Source organism: Wyeomyia smithii, chromosome 3 (assembly GCF_029784165.1).
Source record: "Wyeomyia smithii strain HCP4-BCI-WySm-NY-G18 chromosome 3, ASM2978416v1, whole genome shotgun sequence".
In the NCBI taxonomy this organism is placed as follows: Eukaryota; Metazoa; Arthropoda; class Insecta; order Diptera; family Culicidae; genus Wyeomyia; species Wyeomyia smithii.
Genome location: NC_073696.1, coordinates 40593093 through 40615318, shown reverse-complemented (window position 1 = coordinate 40615318; position 22226 = coordinate 40593093). Strand labels below are relative to the sequence as shown.

General features: G+C 37.8%; 1 protein-coding gene across 1 annotated transcript; it reads right to left on the bottom strand.

The window, feature by feature from the left end:
• Window positions 1-1681: 1681 nt before the first annotated feature.
• On the bottom strand, window positions 1682-9825 carry LOC129732320 (uncharacterized). The gene is made up of 2 exons (XM_055693126.1): window positions 9471-9825; window positions 1682-1988 (listed from the first exon to the last, which is right to left on the bottom strand). Exons 1-2 carry the CDS (start codon window positions 9661-9663, stop codon window positions 1720-1722), a joined length of 462 nt encoding a protein of 153 aa, XP_055549101.1. The 5' UTR covers window positions 9664-9825; the 3' UTR covers window positions 1682-1719.
• Window positions 9826-22226: the final 12401 nt, after the last annotated feature.

The window sequence follows — 22226 nt, the reverse complement described above, 5'->3', positions numbered from 1 at the left end:
GACGGTTGATTGAAATTAATTTCTAAGCCATTGGAGTGAAAATTTCATTCACCGCTACTGCTGCGGTATACCTAGTCAAGCCTTTCTTATTCTCGTTTATAATTAACACTAACTGCGAAAGAGCGACGATATCGACCGGCAGCCGCTCAGAGAAACGCTGCTGGCACTTTTCGATTCTCCGACTAGCGGTTTCATCGCAGTTTGAATCTTTGGAGTTAGTAATCGTTTGCTTTTGGTTAGGATGTCTACATTTTGTTGACCTTACCTTTCTGCTAAAATACCATCAATCTTAAGGTGTGAACATCGTGGAATAGATTTTTTTGGTTTAAGTTTTGGGTTGATAGGTTGAGGCACCCTACTGATCTGGTAACGAGCAATTTAAAGCTCAAACGAGGGTGAAATCGAACCGATCCAAGCGTACTGATATGGATGTCTCGGCTGAATTAATGATTTGCAGATCGACAGCGTATGGCGCTGATGTTGCTGCTGCTCACTTTACCACGAATGTGAGAAGTCATATTTGCAATTTATGACATGCTAACATAGTCAGCACCTCGAAGCACCGTTTGTGGGTTTAGCGCTTTCACTCAGTGACACATTAGGAGGGGTTTAGCTCTCCCACGTGAGAGGTAAGTTTACAAATTCAAACGAGTTCGCGTGAAATATTCTGGAAAGTAATGTATTAAACATTTCCATTTCAAAGTACCATCAACTACGGTGGTTTTTTGGGGGTGCAAGAAAATCCCTTGTGTTGTTGCTTCTGAAATAATATATTAAGTTTAAAATATTCGTTTGAACTACTAAACCAATTATTTCGCATTGTAGCCACTGAATAACCATCATCATCCCATTTACACTAAACCATTTCGGTAGTCAACTGTTTGAAGGCAGAAGAGCCGATCAAATTGTCATTCAATTTGTCTTCCCGTCTAGTCAACAAAGCAATATACAAGTCACTTAGATAGCGAAGAATGTTTGCAATAATCTAGAAAGTTTCCTGTCCAAAGTTCATCGCACGATTCGTTTCTTTCATTTCCAGAAGATAAGGCAATGGGTGGGAAAACAAATTCCAACTAAACAGTCGGACGGGAAACGTCGCCAGCCAAGCTTACGGCTCTGCTCTGTAGATGACGTGATAAGCTGAGGAAAAATTGCGCTACGCAGAAAGTGGTCCCGTCGCCAATGTCAGAAGAAAAAGTCAGCAAGCAATTTGCTCGCTGCGTGCATTCCTCGCTTCAACTATCATAAAACAATTTTGTATCATATCGTTAAAATGATAAGATCAGAAAAAGACATTCTCTCACAACCAAACACAAGTAAAGCTCGGTCGGGTTCAGAACATTTGGACCAGTCCAGGAAACCCTCTTCACTATCGCACCCCTCCACCCACTCCGTTTACTGCGACCCTTTAGTCCATTTCCCAGTCGCTTTCATTGCACAGGACAAACTGAGACGAGAACTGTGCCCTTTCCGCTTACGCTATGATTCTGTTTTATGGCATTTTTCCTTGCACGACTTCTCCCGCATGTTAGCTTGCGCTTCGACGAACGGCAATTTCTCCCAGATTAATCGTTTCATGACATTTTCTAATTAGAGACACAGGCATAAGAAAAAAGAAGAAGAAAAAAAGGTCAACCCATTTTGCACCAACCGGAAAAGGCGATCCAAAATAAGGCGACCCTTTTGCTCTGGTGTAAAGATAACTTTTTCTTTATTTCATTATTTTACCACTTTGGCATCGATCTTGAAGCAGACTGCAACGCCGGAATCCGAGTGCAGTTGAAATTCGATGTTGACTTTTACGTTCGAAATCGGTGACTCCACTGGAACCTCTCCGGCGGCCTCGATACGTTGTTCCTTTCTAAGCGGACATTGGGCGTTCGTAAGCTTTTTACATCCATCACGGTGTTCCTCCGGTAGTTCGTAGCCGATGACCAGCCCGCCGACGCGAGGAATCACTTTGGCGGTAAGCGATTTGGTGTCATGTGCTGCGGAAGAAACGGGGATGTTAAATGCAGGTTGGCTGGAAGACTGCAGCAGTAATTAGTGCGACGTTAATGGAGAATAATGAGCAAGTCGCTGCTGTTTGAAGTATAAGGTGGCGTAAAAGTTTATGTGCACTTTATGTCCTGTACGCTGTGCCACAGGAAGAATGTCTTCCTGCATTATCGGTTTGCGTTTCTCGATACCGTAGAAGGTATAAGAGATGTTTTTCGCAGTATTTACCCTCGGTGCATTTTATTTTATACTGAACGATCATTCATCAATAATCCAATAAAATTTATTTATTAAGGGGAAACATGAAAAATGGCAATCATACTAGTACTTAGCATATAGAACTATAAAAAGGTCTGTGGAGACTATAACCAAATGTTTCGCCTGACTAAGCCACAGCGGAAGGCTGTGTCCCTCTGGGAACAAAAATATACTTTTATTACGAGACTCGTGACGGAACATTAGGTATTTCGCGGGGTGTTGCGTCACAGGTCTCCAAAAGTTTTAGCCATGGACTTTTGAAGATTAGTTCAAGCCGTATAAATATAGACAAAGTTGAAAACTAAACGTCACACAGAGGAGTAACTCGAGTGAAAACCTGGCCAAAATTATTTTCGCTGCTATTTAGTAATATTTTGGGAAATATTTAAGTGAGAAGTGGAAGTACATAGCCTATGTGTCTTTATTAATGTTAGTGAGCAGATGAAGTAATACGCTCGTATAATTTTCTGTACGCAGAAAGGGAAGCGAAGCAAATCGAAGAATTTACCAGAAAAATGATGAAGCAAAATATCTTCATTTTGAATTTTCAATTTGATGCTCACAGATTATATGATGCCTCGTGGAACCTACGTAGGTTGGAAAAAGCATTTTGTACGGAGTGCTATTTACCCGGATTATTGATTCTGTGCATCAAGTTAATTTTGAGTTTACCCAAATTAGTTGAAATTCATTCACTAAACTAATCTCATTCAATTTTTGTTGAGCTGAAACTCTGTTTTAAGCATGAGACAGGGATTCATCAGGTATTTTTTCTTCATTTCCCATGTATGCGTGAACACTTACCGTCAAAATTTGTCATAAACAACATTTTTCAAACGGGTCGCAAATGTCAATCCGGACGTTACCGGATGAGATATTTGCAAGGATATGCTCGTGATGTTATGAACTTCCATTCCCCCGAAGATTATATGATCGAATGCCGCGATATTTTATAACTTACGTAAGAACCACTAATTTGGAAAACATCTTATGAGAAGCTATAATTTTTAATTTCGGAATTTCTATCAACCAGTTTATTAGCATTGAACATAAAGAACTGAGATGCTGCAAAATATTGATCACATGTCATTTTGTTGACGTCTGGCACAACTTGTGACTATAAATGATTCGATTCCCAAAAAAATGCTTATTTTGGCCAGCTTTTTGCTCTAGGTACTCCTCTATGCGTCACGTCGAACTCTGATTTTACTCAAGTCATTAAAGTGCCGCATTCAATGCTTGTTTGTTACTTAGATAGAATAGAAGCACAGGTTGTGGCCAAACCAAAGTTTTTGAATAATTAATTATAGAAACAGGTATATAACACGTTTTTAGTAAAACTTGTAACTCGATAAAATTATTGTTACCTATGACGATTATGGGAAAAAATAAAGAATAAGTATTAGAGATGGTCGGGTTTAACCCGTACCCGACCCCACGATCAGATGATATATATATATATATATATATATATATATATATATATATATATATATATATATATATATATATATATATATATATATATATGTATATATATATATATATATATATATATATATATATATATATATATATATATATATATATATATATATATATATATATATATATATATATATATATATATATATAAATATATATATATATATATATATATATATATATATATATATATATATATATATATATATATATATATATATATATTTATTATTGGAAACAATAATGCATCCACCACCACTAATCGACGACTCCTGTTCCGATTTGCGGTTGTTCATTACGATGACCTTCGTCCTATGGTGCGCTTACTCCAGTTTACTGGAGTGCATCTAACCCTGAACTACGCGTCACGATAACGCGGCTTTCAACTCGACCTCGCTGATTGACTCGCCGTAGACTTCTAGAGTTATGTCGTCTGCATAGCCCTAAATCACCGTCCTCGGTGGGAGCTTGAGTTTTAACAAACCGTCGACATGGAGTCTGCAATACTGGACCCAGGATGGAACCTTGCGGTACACCTACGGACCGTAGGCTACGGTAATTGGTACGTATTTCTACCCTCGTGTAATTTCATACAATCTTGTACAGTGGAACCGGCTCCAAAAGGTTCCGAAGCGCATATCCTAGAAAGTCCCAGGTAGTGTTGTCTGTGTGTTTTTCACGCGTAGCGTGTCGATTGGACTGTAGAGAATTCCTCTCCTTTTACACTGGATTGCTACCTCGGCCGTCTTGGTGACGAAGAGAATAGCATCCATCGTGTACTCACCTCTGCGGAAGCCGAACTGGTTGCTTGACAGAACAGTTTAACCCTCGATGAATCTCACAATTCAGTTGAGGAATACCATCTTAACCACCTTTCCCACTGTGTCTAGCAGACAGATTGGTCTATATGCCGATGGGTCACCAGGTTGTTTCCCGGCCTTCGGCAATAATACAAGTCTCTGTCGCTTCCACTTGTACGGAAAGCGGCAGTCGTCTAAGCACTTCTGTATGACCGCCCTGAACAATCCGTCGGGTTCCGATGCCTCACTCACCTCCAGGGAGTTTGCGATCTCAAAGAGTTCATCATCTGTTTATCTTGTTTATCTATCGGCACTCGCACTGACAGTGGCTTAGTGTGACCGGTTGTCACCCGGGGCGCAAAACTTAGGTGTCACCCGTTTCTCCTTCGGTTTCACTTGCAGCCAGCGTCCGGCTGGAGGATGTCCAGCTTTTTTTTGCTAAGGAATTAGAATTACGTTGTCCATTGATGTAAACTTTTGTAATATATCCCAGTCAATTGTTATACGTGTCCCCTTGCAAAATACAATGACCAATATTGTTGAGTGATCAGGTACCTGCACCGACACGCTCCCAGTCAAGTAAAATATGGTTTATGAAACCAATCACCTCCCAGGATTCAAAGACCAAATCTCTTTGGGCTGTAAACAGCCACTGCCAAGAAACCTTGATCTGCGTTTAAATAATGCACCACAACTGCACAGCAGATGTTCCGATGTCTCGCTTTCCATATTACAAAAGCGACTGATATCATCCTGAACCCTGCCAATGTTCTTTAAATGATATCTACTTGGACAGTGCCCCATTACTAGGCCGAAGTATGTACAAGAGCTCCTTTGTTGAGCTCTAGGAGCTTTTTAGATTGATTCTTGTTTGGTGTTATAAATCTTTAAGAATAGGTACACTTTTTGACATCCAACCAATTGGTTATCACCTTTTGTTCTTTCCAGCGTTAAAGCTCCATTTTCACTGCACAGTTTGATATACCACAGAGAAGTTCTGGGCCGATAAACTGTGAGTTAGATCCTTGTTTTTCAAGTTCGTCTGCTTTTTTTATTCCCACCAACGTCACAATGTCCTGGAACCCAATACAAATTTACTGAATTTGTCTAACAAAGCTGTCGCAATGTGAGAATACATTCCCAGACAATCTTGGATGTACATTTATAAGCATCAAGTGCTTTCAGCGCTACTTGACTGTCAGAGAAAAAAAAATATTTGCATTTTTGTATTTTCTAGTCAGACTTACATTCGCACATTCAAGGATTGCAAAAATCTCTGCTTGAAACACTGTTGGCCAGTGTCCCATTGTCACTGAAACATTAATTCCAGGGCCTAAGATTCCTGCACCAGTTTTTGTACCTATTCATGAGCCATCTGTGAAAAAAATCGTTGAACCAGGGCTTTACTTCCCTCAGACGATGGGAGCTTTATGATGGCTACCTGGGTTCAAGCAGGGCATTGCCGGAGGCGAATTGCTTCCGAGGCCACCACCACTCCACACTCTTTTCGAAGGAGTGTGCAATGTCGCATCCTTCGGTAATTTCATCCAGGTTTTCAAACTGGAGAGTCACCTCTGTGGTGAGCAAGTCCTAAGATCATTACGAGATTGACGAAAGGTTCGAACGTTCTCATCTAAATCTTTTAGCTGGGCGACACCTCTCATGGCCCTCAGGATCTCGAAGTATTTGGACCCGTTAGTCTTGAGCATCTCTTAAGACAATGTTAAAATCTTAAGACAATGTAGCTTAGCGAAAAGAAGGTCATGATTAATGGTGTTAAACGCGGCCTTAGTGTCGGTGTATATGGCATCAACCTGAACTCCACCGTCCATTGTGGCGATACAAAATTATGTAAATTCGCACAGGTTAGATATAATCCCTATTGGGAGTCAACTTTCGTTGAGATATAATCCCTATTGGGAGATGCTATTATAGTTTCGGCAAGAGCTGAACAGTATATCCTTGATGATAATTTCGATGCATATAATATTGGACACATCCATCTCTACCACGTCTCTTGGGACTAGACTGGCAACAATGTTCATTTCCTCCGTAATTTGCACCCGGTTTCCAAACACGCTAGCAAATTTCTGGGAGAAAAGATAACATTTGGTTTCAGTTGAAATGACTTAAACATGTCCCTACCGCATCGAGCTTGCAAAGCAATCCGCTTTACGTTTCGAATTATTTAGCTCCAAAAAAGTTCTGTATTTCGCCTAAGATCATCCTCTTTTCGTATATTGTTTTATATTTTGTATAAGAAACGATTGTACCCACGGTATATTCGACTCGCCTCGTCAAATTTGGGACTCACAAGGTATAACATCGACTACTTTGAGCATGGTACAGCAATCCATTAACAATTCCATTGTACATTATTGGATCGATTGGAGGTGAAAACTGAGGTGAAACGGGCGCATATGGCGAAGAACAAAGTGCTCATTCACCAAGCCAACGCTCCCGTTCAATCTGCTCGAGTTGTATGATAATTTGAAGGGATTGAGTTACAAGCCTGTTTTCCACCTTCCGAATTTGTCCGATTTAGCCCGAAGTGACTATTTCCTGCTTCCCTGTATAATAATGCAGCTCTCCGGTAATCGAATGAAGAGGTGGAGTTGTGAACAGTATGTGTGTGTGTAGTTGACTAGTTTGAAAGACTTAACGCGCAACACAAAAAAGTTTCACGGAGTTTCTTTTAAACACAAAATCACATAATCGCTCTGTCTCCGGCATTGTGTTTTATCCAACTGCTTAAACTACTAGTACGGAGGTACTGTTCCAGAATCTACAATCGTATCGTATTCCGCGTTATCGTATTCCGCGTATCGTATATACGTTTTGCACGTTGACTGTATAAGGGTCAACAAGAATATCGTTGAATTAAGTAAATGAGAAATTTGCGATTGAACATGCCGAACAGATTTTATCATAAGTTTCATGCAATGATACAACTCGGGAAATCGTTTGATAACACTGCACTGGTCGACAAAAGCCAAAAAAGTTGCCCTTATACTACAAGTCATACATTTCTAACTAAAATTCAATATGATTGACCCTCTAATGCCCAAGTTAATTTTCAGACGGATTTCGAAAAAATCACTATAAAACTTTATAAACATTTTTAGGCATTGATTAAAGCTTTTTGAAGGTTTAACTGAAGACCGTCTAAAGGCGGCACTGGGCGCTGGTGGGTTAAGTTCATCAATTATTTAACTATAATTCCAAAACTGTTCTAAAATTATTGCGGAGCAGTTTCCAGGAGATACCATAATATTTCTAAGGTAATTCTAGAATAAGCTTGAGATTGAGCTTGATGGCCGCACATTTCATTGCTTCTCCGTAATCTGAAGTTGCACAAAATTCCACCGTAACATGGCTAATTTGGGATTAATTTACCATCTTCAATGTACAACAAATCAGTAGCTGCTGCTTTGCATAGATCAATAACGGCGCCGGCTACGTTTCTACGGTTGGTTTAGGGAAGGGAAAAATGAAGTGCTACAGTCGTTGTTACCGTAGACCTAGTTTACCTCTGGATCTCTAACGACTGTTACGGAAAGTAAGATACTTTCGTCACCGTGGCAAGTGACGGATATTTTTATTTTTTAACATTCTTTTTTTTGAATTTTGGCGTGAGGGAATTGTTAAGGAAGGAAGCCTGAGAATAATCCCATGCGTAAAAGTCTCTCCGACACCGACCAGTCCACAAAGGTCGGAAAATTAGGATTTGCGGACAAAACTATTTTTTTGTGAAGAATTGTTGGTTTTCTACTATAGATGATTTTATCATGTGAAAAAAGTATTGTAATGACAATGGACTGTCTATAAACTACGTAAACTGGAGTAAATCTGATATATTTTCGAAAAACAAAAATAACTCGCCAATGGAAACAAATGAAAAATTATATTAATTGTACGTTTCCTCAATGTGTTGTGGGCCAAATTGCATATACAAAGAATTTCGTTGATAAATCACTAAAAAATTCAAAACTTGCAAAAAAATCAAAATTTTTCAATCATCTCTTTCTACAAAACCTTAAATTTTCCGCAAACTTTTCTCATAGATTTTTTTAGGGACACAAGTAGGGCTCTTGGCACACTATCAGGAACTGTGCTTACATTTGATGTTTTCGATGGTCAAAATTAAGAAAATTGAGAAAAGTTTCTGTGTGGTCTACGGCAGATTGTGTGGGGTTACAATCCATTATTTCTTCAGTTTGAGGAAACCTATATAATAAGTTTTCTATAGTATGCGAATATACCATAACAATTTTTCTGAAAGAGGTAACTTTGGAGGCGTTTTCAACATTAACTGTTTCATGTATCAAGATTTCGTTCAAAATAATGAAAATTTAGGTAAAAAACTACAAAATCATGCGCTAAAAACTTCCTGAATATGAAATTCGATTTTGCTTATTTTGGCCGCTCTCTATGGGGATCGTCTTACGTGCAAACTTATTTTATTAGGATTTGAGCTCATGACCATCACCTTGTTAAAGTTAATACTTAAGGCTGCGAGCTCCCTAATGTTTTTGAGGTGATTCTAGAATAATTTAAAGAACTTGTTGATCCAAAATCGGATTGAAACTAAGGGAGTGACAGGTATTTGAAATTGCACAAAACACAGCACAGGCACAGCTACATTCGAAATGCTGCCAAAAATCGAGATATCCGACTATCATGAAACTTGTTAAATTTTGGAAGTGTAAGAAATGCCTCCAATCACTGTTCAATAGAGTAAAAATATTATCAACAAACAAAATATAATATTTCTTTTCGTAATTCGAAATGTTTAATTCTCTTCTCAAAGCATCATAGAATTTAAAACAGTTGAGAATAAATAAGATGACTCAAAGAAAGATGAATACTTAAATGTTATTCTTTTAAATTAATAGTCAAATTTGGCATTTTGAACAAGGAAATACTTACGATTAATGAATTCCGCACTAAATTTCAAGGTTTCCCCATTGACAATCGTACAGGGAGCTTTGTGGCACCCCTCGATTTGAAGTTTGGTCGGAACAACCCCTTTTTTGCATTTCTGAACCTGCAGCTGGGCCCGCCCAGCCGAAATCAGAAAGCAAACCACAGCAACTAGCAGCAAGGTATTTCCACGCACCATACTGGAACTGTTCCACAAAGCTCAGGTCGAGAAATCGGGGCAGAGTTTGAAGCACGTCTTCACGGCGGAAGCACCTTTAACTGATCGAATCACGTAAACACTGATTCTGCCGCTGGCGTGCGAAGCTTCTTTTATCTGGTGAAGCGTGTGTGTCAGTTGTTTTCGTGGTTTTGTGCTCAAGTACGAGGAATTAGTGAAAGTTTTCTCGGCAAACAATGAACCAGTGGTCATATCAGTAGCAGCACAAATTAGCTGCTCTCCACAACGCGTGCTTCTTATCAGTTGCCACTTAATTTAGCGACCGCCCTGTAGTTTTCCGCCTTTCAAACACCGATCCACTTCGTAGGGGAGAATCGTGCCCGACAGCGCACAGTGTTACTTGCTGTTTCATGTTTGGTAATACCTAATTTTGGATTGATGTACCTTGAGAGGACATAATGTTTACTATTTTTCGGTTGCGTTTAACCTATTAAGCCCCACTGTGCGGCCACAAGTACGAAAAGAACTTGGTAAAGCAGTGCTGTTGCAAAACTTGTTTGTTTGTTTTTTTTTATCCTTGCCATAAACAACTTATTTTCGGAGCCACACCACGGTACACAAGTTTGGTTCCGTTCCGGTGGTGAAGCGGTGTGATGTATTTCCACCCAGCCGAATTCCACATCCGTTTTGGGTGGGTTATTGGTAGCAGCCAGCAATCCGTTCCAGGCGCGAGCTGTCTTTCGCGCTAATGAGTTTGTGGGTAAACACTTGACGGGCCTGGCCTCCTCGGATCGGGTGTTATTTACGTACGACGACACGCAGACGGTGTTGACGGCGGGCGACTTGAGGAAACAAGGAGGTTCAGGAGGAGATGGCTAAGGCTTTATTTTCATTGTGTCGACAGTCGTAAAATAAAAGTTTTAATATAAATCAGTTTTTTTTCACTGATTGTGGCTCCGTGAATAGTTCCGGGGATTTGCTTGTATATTGGAAGGAGGGCAACAAGTAGCAGAAGTGTTTATCATTTTGCTATAAGTTTTGTGTGCAGATAGACCAGGTATATGAAGTGCTGATTGCGTTGATTGTTCATCAATCACCTAAGGTGAACGAGTTGATAAGTGACTGAGCATCATCTTTATAGTGGTGTAGATGATAATAACTCGCTATGGTTTTCTATTATTATGGAAACACATCACTAGAATTAATATGTGAGTGTAAGCTATACTAAAATCAATCATTCTCTAATCAGCCTCAAATCTAGTGCATACTGACCTTACTCATTGTTTCCCAATTCTTTGAGCGATTACGTATTTTGGGGGTTCCCTGCGAATTTTGAGTCATTTGATTCATTCAGGTTATATTTTCAGAAGCTTCTATAATTTGCGATAAACAATGAGCAGGAAACTGTATTTCCGAATGGTTAGTACTCACACATCATGCTTTTCGTGAAAAAATGCTGAAGTGTATCATACATTAAGATGATACTCTGTTATGAAGTCTTGATTCATTCACAATTATTTATGGATCTCAGTACCGGATATATTTCACTGAAAAATAATTTATTTTACTATTCATTAGGTTCTTTAGAAGCAACGAGATCATATAAAGAGGAACTTTAAGATACTAGCAACGTTAAAAAACATCAAAGCTTCAATCCATTCTTGTTCCCCAACTTAGGCGTGTTGCCACGTAAGACGAATCCTTCGCAGTTATTAACGCCAACCGGATTAACTAGTAATTAATCAATGATGCTGAAGTTAATTGGCTGAAAAGCAAGGAAAAGCGCTCCGCCACTTGCACGTGAGCGCAAAGCGGGACAGCATGATTTATGTGCTCCTCGACTGGCGGGTGGCTGCTGTCGTTTTTCGCCTACTATCATATATGTTTAACGAGGCGAAGAGGTATTGGGCACTGACAAAGAAACTTCGCATCGTGTACGCCCAGCATCACTGCCGTTCGGGTAGGTACACGTACGGGCCAAGAAAGCTGTCGAGTGATTGGCGTTTCGGGGCGTGGGGCAGAGATTAGTACTAAGTACGTTAAATGATGCGTAAATCGCGCTACTGTTTCTGCGCCGAGAGACGAGTGTGAGATCGTTTATCATTTTTTCTCGAATGCCTAGCGGATACTTACGGAAATAAATGTGCGAGACAGTTTCATACGAGTAGGCAGAATCGATAAACTGTGGGTAAGGATTATGATGATCGATGGAGCCTTTTTTTCTGTGCGATGCTAAGAATGAGAGGATAAACCTTTTAGATGGCAGAAAAGAAATGTTCATGATATATATAAAGTTAGAAAACATTGTTTCAATTTTCCACGTGTAGGTTTATTGTCAATCACTGCCTCAAATCCGTTCGCTGTAGTTACACATTCCAAAATTATAACTGACAGCCAGCAACGGACGATTCGAAATTCGCTGTGCCATTCCAAATTAAACCAATCATCATGTTCGTTTCGTTCCGAAGTTAACCATGGCTGGTGCACTGGTTAGCTGCCAACAATAGAAGTTCCCCTTTCTGTTCAAAGGATTATGCCAATGAGAGCGCTTAGGCTATAAATCTTGACTCATTTTCAAATACTAAGCGTACCACACCAACCATTCTTCTCCCATGCCTTCTACTGCCATGGATAAATCACAACGGGATGCATCTGTTTAGTTTTAGGCCCAATGTGCTGTTTGCCGCGAGCAGCGAGCAGCGGAATGCCGATTTGACGGCATATCTTCGCTCCGTTGTCACGCCTGCCGCTGACGGGTTCCTATAGACACGTTGACAAGGGACTTAAAATTGTATTTTCATTTGCTGTTGGTTGTGTTATCGGTCCAGTCCGGCAATTGTGATGGCCCGTGGGTATTCCAGCCTGGGCTCCGATTTGATCTTCCCGACAACGACGCATTCGGACAGTCAGTTGCCATCAATAGGGGAATTTCGATGACAATACTGCTATGCTGCCAATTGCATCAGCGGTGGTTTTGTAATGGCACGCATCGCCTTTTGCTCTCTGCAATGTCTAACCGCTGCGAAGTTCGATGAAATGGTGTACACATTTGGAGTAGGAATGATTCAATCCAAGCTGGGTGCTAAATATGTTTTTGAATGAACCTGTAACAGTACTCAGAACGATACTGCTGTCGGCCTCGAGGTACGAATCTGGTCTGATGGCTTGAGAAGGTTGTGAAACCTACTTTATCCAACAGTTAGGACATGTCTAGCCATTTGACTTGTTTTTCAATTCTGGTTTGAAATAGTCAATATCAGCATTGGTTTTTATTATAGTTTGCTCTCACTGTAAACATTTTGTTGAATTTATTTTAAAATCATACTCCCAAAAGAAAAGGACAAGCTTTAGTTGCTTTCGAGTATATTTCTATGATATTCTGTGTATTATGACCACGTATTAAACACAAGAAAAACAGCAAATTAAATGTAACAGAATGAATGACAGCTACTCTCTCGAATGTTTTTCTGCAGGGGAAAACTGCATTTTATTGGTGCAACGTTCAGGTTCCTCTTTACTCATTATATAAAAAGAATCTCTCCCGTAGCGTCCCAGCCTCAAATGACTAATTAGAAGCGCAATAGTTTTGTTCGCTTACTCGCTTTACTGTTTACCACTTGGAAATAGGTTGCGTAACCATTATTTATTTCATTTTATTTAATTACTATTTATTTTTTATTTTTTCAACTTATATCATAGTCTCCATTCAGTAATTAATAAACTAATTATTCTGAGCTGAGAACCATTCTCAATTCGGCATAAAAATATTACGGAGCAACAGAGTTAACAACATAGATCATACGCAAAAAAAATTGAATGTAGTAACACACATTAATTACAACTAATCTTAGTCATGACTCCTAATGAGTCTGTTCTTGAATTGCTCTAGTAATGAAGAAAAAATGACCGAATGATATACATAATAAACGAGTAACAATCAAAATTGGAATTTTTTTGATGCATTTTTCTCAGTTCTGTTGAAAGTGGCATTGAAACAAGGAGCCTTGTGCAATTGCATTGTACAATTTTGACTGAACTGCACATAAAATTTTGCAAAAAGGTGACGGTTATTTTCCAGGGAGGTGGTGGAAGACCGTTCAGTGTAATGGAGGAAAAGGACTTCGTTTTTTTCGTTTGAATCATGGTTAAAGTCTAGTGATTTGGCCATCCATCAAGATCGAATGCTTGAAAAAAAAATTTATTCCGTTTCGACACATAACGATACCCAAGGAAGGTGTTTGGCCAGATAAAGCAAAGCAACATCACATTACGGCAAAAATACAAACATTCCTGAACAACCATTCGACCCCATTTGTACCCAGCATACGCAATCCAACGTTTCTGCCTCAATGTCGTCCAATCGAAGATTATTTTGGGATTTTAATTTCATTGGTGCACAAAAATTACTAGGGTAAACAGGTATAAAACGCCCCCCCTCCTAAGGAACATCGTCAATATTGTAGTAATGGTTATCAAAAACAACTAATCTTTTTGCCTTTCTCCTAGAAAGGTATAGCAATCACTGCAAAAACCAAAAGTATAAAAGTGCTCCAGAGGGTCGAATCTCGTATCTCAATCGACTCAGTTTGACGAGCTGAGCATTATCTGTATGTGTGTGTGTATGTGTGTGTGTAACGCTCTCCCAATATCACTCAATTTTCTCAGTGATGGCTGGACCGATTTCAATGAAATTAATTTCAAATGAAAGGTCTATTTGCCCCATAAGACCCTATTGAATTTTATTGCAATCGGATTTCTAGTTTAGAGGTTATGTATCATGATGTAAAAATCACGATACAACAATATCTCAGAAACTACACAACCGATTTGAACAAAATTGATTTCAAATGAACGGGCTACCTAAAAACTCTTAATTTTTGAATTTCATAAAGATTGGGCATGTGGTTCAAAAGTTATGGAAAAACGTGTTCTCGAGACTTTTTAATCTCATTAATGTTTCCCAGAGATGGCTGGACCGATTTTCATAAAATCGATGTCAAATGGAAGGTCTAGTTGCCCCATAAGACCCTATTGATTTTTTTTGCAATCGGACTTTTACTTTGCCTGTCATGTTTAAAAATGTGAAATACAGCTATGAAAAGTAAAATATTCACAAGACTACTTAAACTCACTCACTTTTCTCTGAGATGGCTGAACCGATTTCCACAAAATTAGTGTCAAATGAAAGGTCTAGCTGCCTCATAACACCCTATTGAATTTTGCTGTAATCGGACTGTAACTTCGTCTGTAATGTATCGAAATGTGAAAATCACGAAACTTCATTATCTTAGAAACTACACAGCCGATTTAAACAATATTGATATCAGTTGAATTGGGCTAGTTAAGGGTTAACTGATTAATTATGATTGAACACGTGGTTTCAATATTTGGCTGCCCTATACCTTCCCTTTTCATTTGATTATAATAATCGGACTTAAGCAACCGTTATGTATTAAATTGTTATTAAAGCAACGAAAGTCTATTATCTCAAAGATTACACGACTTATTTGAACATAACTAGTGTCATACAAACGAGTCATATCTCAAACTTACAAATAACAAACTTCATAACAATTTGATTTGTGGTTCGAAAGTTTTGGAAAGAAAAGAAATTCGAAGACTATTCAAAACTATACCTGCTTTATATGGCCTCAACATGATTTAAATGTGGTATCGTACTATTTGAACGTTCCCGGTATCGCTCGTGATTAAATTGTTCGAAATTAAGAGTCATTTCTTTTATTTCGCTATTTCTTAAGCACTAACATTACGTCAATTTTTAAATTTTATACTTCAATTACAACATCAATATTTTAGAACCCAAAGAGTAAATATACTTTTAGTGGATTTAAGCATTCATGTAAATTTATTTCTACAAATAATAAATTTGAATGAGAAAGGCTGAGTCTGACCGCTAGGTGGATTAATTTAGGTTTTGCAGTTAGATACACTATTTAGTTGGTAATGCACTGCTATCATTTCGTTCTGTAATAACTGTTACACAGAAACACCATAATTTTATCAAAAAACATGATTAAATCGCAAGCTTTCCAATCTACCGGGGCAAAACGCCCCAGATGCAGTATAATATGCCCCGTGCAATAGCTTCATATGCCTCAACTCAGCACGCGAAGTGAAACAACAATTGAAGTCTCAGAAGCAAACGTTAAAGCAATGAACAAATCAGCCCAGCTAGCGGTGCACAGTGGTCGGAAGCCGAAAAAAACCTCGATTTATCATGTCAATATTTTTGATGTTTTGCATTTTTTCGAAGATTTTCAAAGTGTAAATGACCTTTTCCCAAAGTTTCATGACAATCGGTTGAGATATCAATTTTTAATTGCACTTTGAATGTTGCTATATCAGGCAATTTCGATGATTTTCATGTTTGAAATCACAATTTTTAGTTCAACTTCAAACACCTGAAACTTCCTCAGTTTTGATCCGATTTTGATTCAACAAGTTTCATTTTGAAAGGAAATTTGTGTACTTTTTGTATAATTTTCAAGACTTTCCAAAAATATAACCAATTTCTCAATCGAGGTAAAACATATTGCAGGGAAGCTAAAAAATCATGTATCTCTAATTTCATTCCTACCGTACAATCTTGTGAAACAGTTAGGAACGATCGGATAACCAACATTCAAAGGGAAATTTATTGTACTTTTCAGATTTTTGGGTCCCGTTTTGCACATCGTTGCTCATAGGGAGATATTTTGAAAATAAAACTATAGAGACGTATGGTGGCCAGTTGTAAAATATTCAATTTCGTATATTCAAACAACATGATTGGCTGGGAAGTATACATGAAGTTTTTTCCAGAAGTTTCAAGTATTTTTATATAAACTTGTAAACCGCTTTCAGTACTGCAAGATGTATAAATAGAGAATGAGTTGAATTGATGAGAAAAAAACATATCGTCTTTTATATTTTCAATGACGTTGAAATTAACTATCTCATAATTTTCCTTAAAAGGCCTCTAACTTGTCGCAGAAAGATCTTGAGTTGGTCAAACGGCCTAAAAGCTAAGAAATTTTCAAAATAAGATAAATTGAATTATGATGATTCTTGCACCACCCTCATTCAGAAAAAAGTACCCTAAGAACCAAACAAAAAAATGCGATTCTAAAGTTTTTTCGATGAAGAACAAGTGTGGGAACCACCCTAATATTCATCTGAGCACCTTTATTTTTCCCGTCGCTTTCATTTCGCTCTTCTCATCGCTTTTAAGTTCCGACTACTCGACTTAATTAAGAGGTAAAATAAAACTACTTTTACTATAAAAAAAGTTAAATTTTACAGTAAATTGAACAATTAAGAGCAATGAGATGAATGTAGGTGTTGAGATGAATATAAGAGCAGATTTCCTATCAAAATTTTAAGCAAGATTGAAGCAAAAACAAAAACCTAATCATAAGAAAGGTCTAACGGCACTTTAGGTGCATAAATTGATATTTTCGACATTTTCTGACATCAGAAATGAGCTCACCACTCCAAAATTGCAATAATATGTAATTTCCAATCATTTAAAAAAGACTTTCAGGTTTTTTCCGACTTTTGTATAGAGACCTGCATATTGCCCGGAGCTGTAATTTGGCAGAAAGCATTGAATACTTGAGCAAATTATACAATTTTTATCGTTCCTTCACTAGATACAGCTGCTTAGAGGTTCATTTGAAATATATAAGTGAAAATACCAGATAATAAACTTTATACACTAGTGAAAAAACGTTACGGAAACGCTGCAAGAAATTAGATCTGAAGCAGCTCAAATCAAAATTGATTTTTGTTTATTTTTTGCTGCTAGTGACAATTATCAAACTTGCACAGAAGGTTGGTCCTATGACCCGCTACGGATTCCCAAAAGTCTCATATCTTATTTTTTGTGTGTTTCCGAATAAATGGACTGGGGCGTTTTATACATGCTTACCCTAGAGAGCAACGATCACCAAACAGTTGATTGGAAGATGATGGTCCCACCTCATACCCCTACATCGGTTTGAGCTGGTCGATTTATCTAAGAAAGATATTATTTAAAGACATACAATGTAACCAGTAGGCAAACAAATAACGGACTGGTTATAAATACAGACATAGTAACCCTTCAAAAGAATACCAATAATTTGAAAAAAAAAAAACGATTTTCCAATAACATCATTGATCCAAGGCTCATCCAAAACGTTTCCAACCCGAAAATTATCTGGATTTGGTTAGGAATCGAACCTAACATTTAGGAGCTTTAACTAATCAGAATTGGTTCTGTCGGATAACGATCCAAAACTACGAGAGAGATCCTATGATACTATAGTTCTCGATAACGAGCTTTACAGTCCACAGGCAAACCCAAGCCTTTTCAGTTTTTTGTCCCAAGCCTTTTCAGTTTTTTCTCCCAACCCTTTGTTCTATATCGTGAAAACAGATAAATATTAAAAATCTTGGTAAAGATATATATACTATTACAAACCAAAAAGCAACTTATCAACCCGATATGCCTTTTGTTTCAATTCCAGGGGTTTAACCCTGATGTACTCAGTATCCAGATTGTCTATGTCAGTCTACGCGCGCGTGGCTCAAACATGTGTAGTCAACTCATTTTTTTAACTCTACTATTTAATATTATTAGCTATATTCGAACAAAAATCCATCATCATAAATGAACATAATAACTTAGTAAATTTTGAAAAAAAAAAAAACTTAAATATTACAATCTTCTTTATTAATTCACAAAAAAATCGTTGGAATCTGTCTACAAAACAGATTTTATGTGTGAAATACAAAGCCTTTTAAACTCCGCCATTATTTGAATTGAAAAAGTTAATTCCTTTGTACAACAGAGAGTTCTGTGATCTACTAAATAAAAAGTGTGGTGTTCTAGCGTCTTCCGCGTTTCTAGTGTTGTACCTATGAAAATCACTTCCCCTATCAATTCGATCACACAAATATCGAGGCAGCATATTATTAAAATTTTTATAAAGGAACACCATTGTCAAAAAATATTCTCGTTGCTTCACAGAAAGCCATTGCAGCGCGTCCAGCATGAAACTCGAGGAAGTGTATCTATTAATAATATTAATCGCATTACTTTATTTTTTAACCGCTGTAGTCTCAATATTTGTGTATTATTTGCAAGGAATAAGATGGATGAGGAAAAGTCTATATGTGATGAAATGATTGACTTATACAACAAAATTTTACTACTAACAGTCAATTCATTTTTTAAACGGCACCGCACCGTATTTTTTAGCCATTTTTCTGATGACGTTGTCAATGTGAGACTTGAAAGTTAACTTGTCATCAATGATTACTCCAAGATATTTTAACTCATTCACGCGATCAATCGTCTCACCATTAATTGTAATATTTACGTCTGGTGTGGAGTTGGCCGAAGAAATAATCAAATATTTAGTTTTGCTAATGTTTAGCTTAAGTTGTTTAAAATTTAACCAATTCGCCAGATAATGTAAATCTTGGTTTAAAAGTGTTTCAACTTCATTTGGATTTTTAGCCGCAATGAACAGAACAGTGTCGTCGGCAAATAAATTTACATCACAAAACCGTAAAACTCGCTTCATGTCATTAATATAAATTATAAACAAAATGGGCCCTAAAACACTTCCTTGTGGTACACCCAATGTATTAGCAATGGAAACTGATTCAGAATCATAGAAACGAGTCTTCTGAGTTCTAGCACACAAATAGCTTTCAAACCATTTATATGCTGTCCCTACGATACCAAAGCGCTTTAATGTTTGCAACAATAAGGACCAAGAAATTGTTTCAAAAGCGCGTTTCAGATCCAGAAACACCGCAAAAATAGTTTCTTTAGCCTCGATTTTCTCTTTCCATTTTGCTAACACCAAATTCAATGCAGACTCACAAGAGTGTCCCTCTCGATAACCTGATTGTTCTGGGATCAGCAAATCATTACTGTTTAAATAATTCATTAGCTGGCCTTTAACAATTAGCTCCAAAATTTTCTCTAATGTGTGCAGTATATTAATGGGGCGGAATTCTTCGGCTTTATCCGTCCCGGTAATTTTGGGGATAGGAACCATAAGAGATTCCTTCCAAACTTCAGGCACGTGCCCTGTTTGTAAAGATTCGTTAACAAGGTCCAGCAGGTCGTGTCCAATTACATGAAAGCAATCTTGTATTACTTTTGCGTTGACATTGTCGGTACCAGCCGATCTCTTCAAAGAGAAACAAATATCTTTCAACTCTGCAAAAGTAATAGGATGAAAACCATCAAATCTACAGTTAGTATGGATCGCCTGTATTATCTCTTCAGGCTCATTGACCACATCAATACTTTGATTGATCGATTGAACACTTTCAACGAAATAACTGTTAAATTTATTTGCAATAACTCGCGCGGAGTTTTCCTCAATATCATTAAAAGTTATGGACTGTGAAAATGTATTATTACTTTTCATTAATTTTTTTAAAGTTTTCCATAACTCTTTACTGTTATTTTGATGTTGATCGATCTTCTGTTGTATATATGCACATCTAACCTTTTTCAAGGTGCGTGAATATATGTTTCGCGCCGCGGTGTACCTTCCAATCATGGTTATCATCACTTCTACATTTATCTCTTTTACGTTTTAGACGCAAAAGATCTAAAGAGTACCAGCTGTTCGAATTTTGTAACTCAACAAATTTTTCAGAAACTAGATTCTTGGTACAGTCTTCCAACGTATTGGTTAGAACAGCTGCTTTATGGTCATAATCTCCAGTTATTGGATGAAAATTCAAACTTCTTGAAACGAGCTGAGATATTGCTTGTTTCGAATAAATATTCCAGCACTTTATTTTTACTTTATCCTTTCGGTTTTGATCGTTTTCAATTGAAATACAAATTGTCTCATGGTCTGTTATTTTATAATCGGCCTCTGTGAAGGAATTAACATTATCAAAATTGGAGACACATGATAAATCAAGGTACGAGAGTGTCTGGAAATTCTTGTAAATTGAAAAACTGTTTGTCTGAGATTGAAAAAAACCGACTAATTGCTTTAATTGATTTGAGTTCGATCCACCAAGCCAATGAATATTAAAATCACCAGCAATTACGTTTAATTTATTCAAATCAACAAAATTTTCCCACCAGTTATCTAAAATTTCCAGAAAACGCTGGTCACTTGAGCTGGGGGAATGGTAGACTATTCCAAAATTTCCCATCGTCATGCCTCTCTGAACTGATATTCCCAAGATCCAATTGTTTTCAACAGATTCGTTTGATAGAATGTTGAACTTGACTGATTCCTGGGCGTAAATAGCAACCCCACCAGTATGTCTGGAATGTGAAAAGCAAAAAGCAACTTTATAACCCGGAATACTATATTGATCAAATGCATCAGCTTCCACTATGTGAGTTTCAGCCAGCTTCTAAACATTGGTCGTTTTTTTCCACAAGATGCCGCAAAGATTGAGATAAAGATAAACGCTTATTCAATGTCTTTTTTAACAACCTCAACATTATCCCCTACTGCACAGTCTGAAATTATCGAGCCATTCTTACCGTTTCTAAAGTTCCTGATTTTGTGGATTTTTGGATCTAAAGTTTTTTTCAAAAAACATCTAGTATCTTCACTAGATTGAGAAGTCTCGACCGGTTTGATCACAATGACCGGCCGAGCCTTACGGTTTTCCTTTTTCTGTAATTTATTTGATATACTCCCAGTCGAACCCGCTAAAACATTCGCGTATGCTGGTATACTTTCCGAAAAAAACTCGTCATCACGTACTAGTACCATCTTTTTACTGGGGTTAGAGTCCGATTCAGAGTGAACCGTTCTCTCATTTCGACTCCTTTTTCTGTTCATTGGACCATTATTTCTATCGCGATCGGTATTTAAGACTATTTGGTTTTTGAAATCATCCAGGTTCCTGGCAACACTGGTCTCAATGTTTACCAGACTCTCACGAAGAGAATCGCTGACAGATTTCAAAATAGTCTCGATCGCGTTTGAAACAGCAACATTTATCTGGGTTTCAATTTTGTTTTGATTATTTGTGAGCGACTGAGAGACAGATGATAAGGCATCTCTCATCTTTGTCAACTCACTCAAAACATCATCTTTCCCACCGTCATCACAGGCTGATAAACACGAAACACATTTAAACACAATATTATTATTATCATCAACGACTTTCGCTGCTATTTTCGTAAGGGGCGTGCAAACTCTGTGGAGCTGAATTGGCATTTACCGACGCAAACAACCGGATCGTCGCTAATGCGAATGATATTACCACATTTGCCACAATCCATCTCCCCGCTGCAAACAAGCCGAAGCTACTGCAGACCAATACGCTGGACTCGTCCAGCAGCAACGGAGGGTAAAGGCAAATGAACAATGAAAAAACACAACAATGAAATTTCAATCAGCAGCCGTAGCGTCTATATAACATAGATGCGTTGGTCGGCGCTGGTATAAAATAATTCCATAAAAAACAGAATAAATTAAAAGCACTCAAAGACACTTCTACTTATCCGTTGAGATAACCAATTATGCCGTCGGATCTTTAGCACTAGATGGTACAGTGGTACACTAGATGGTACAGTAGTGGTACACAAGCTACCA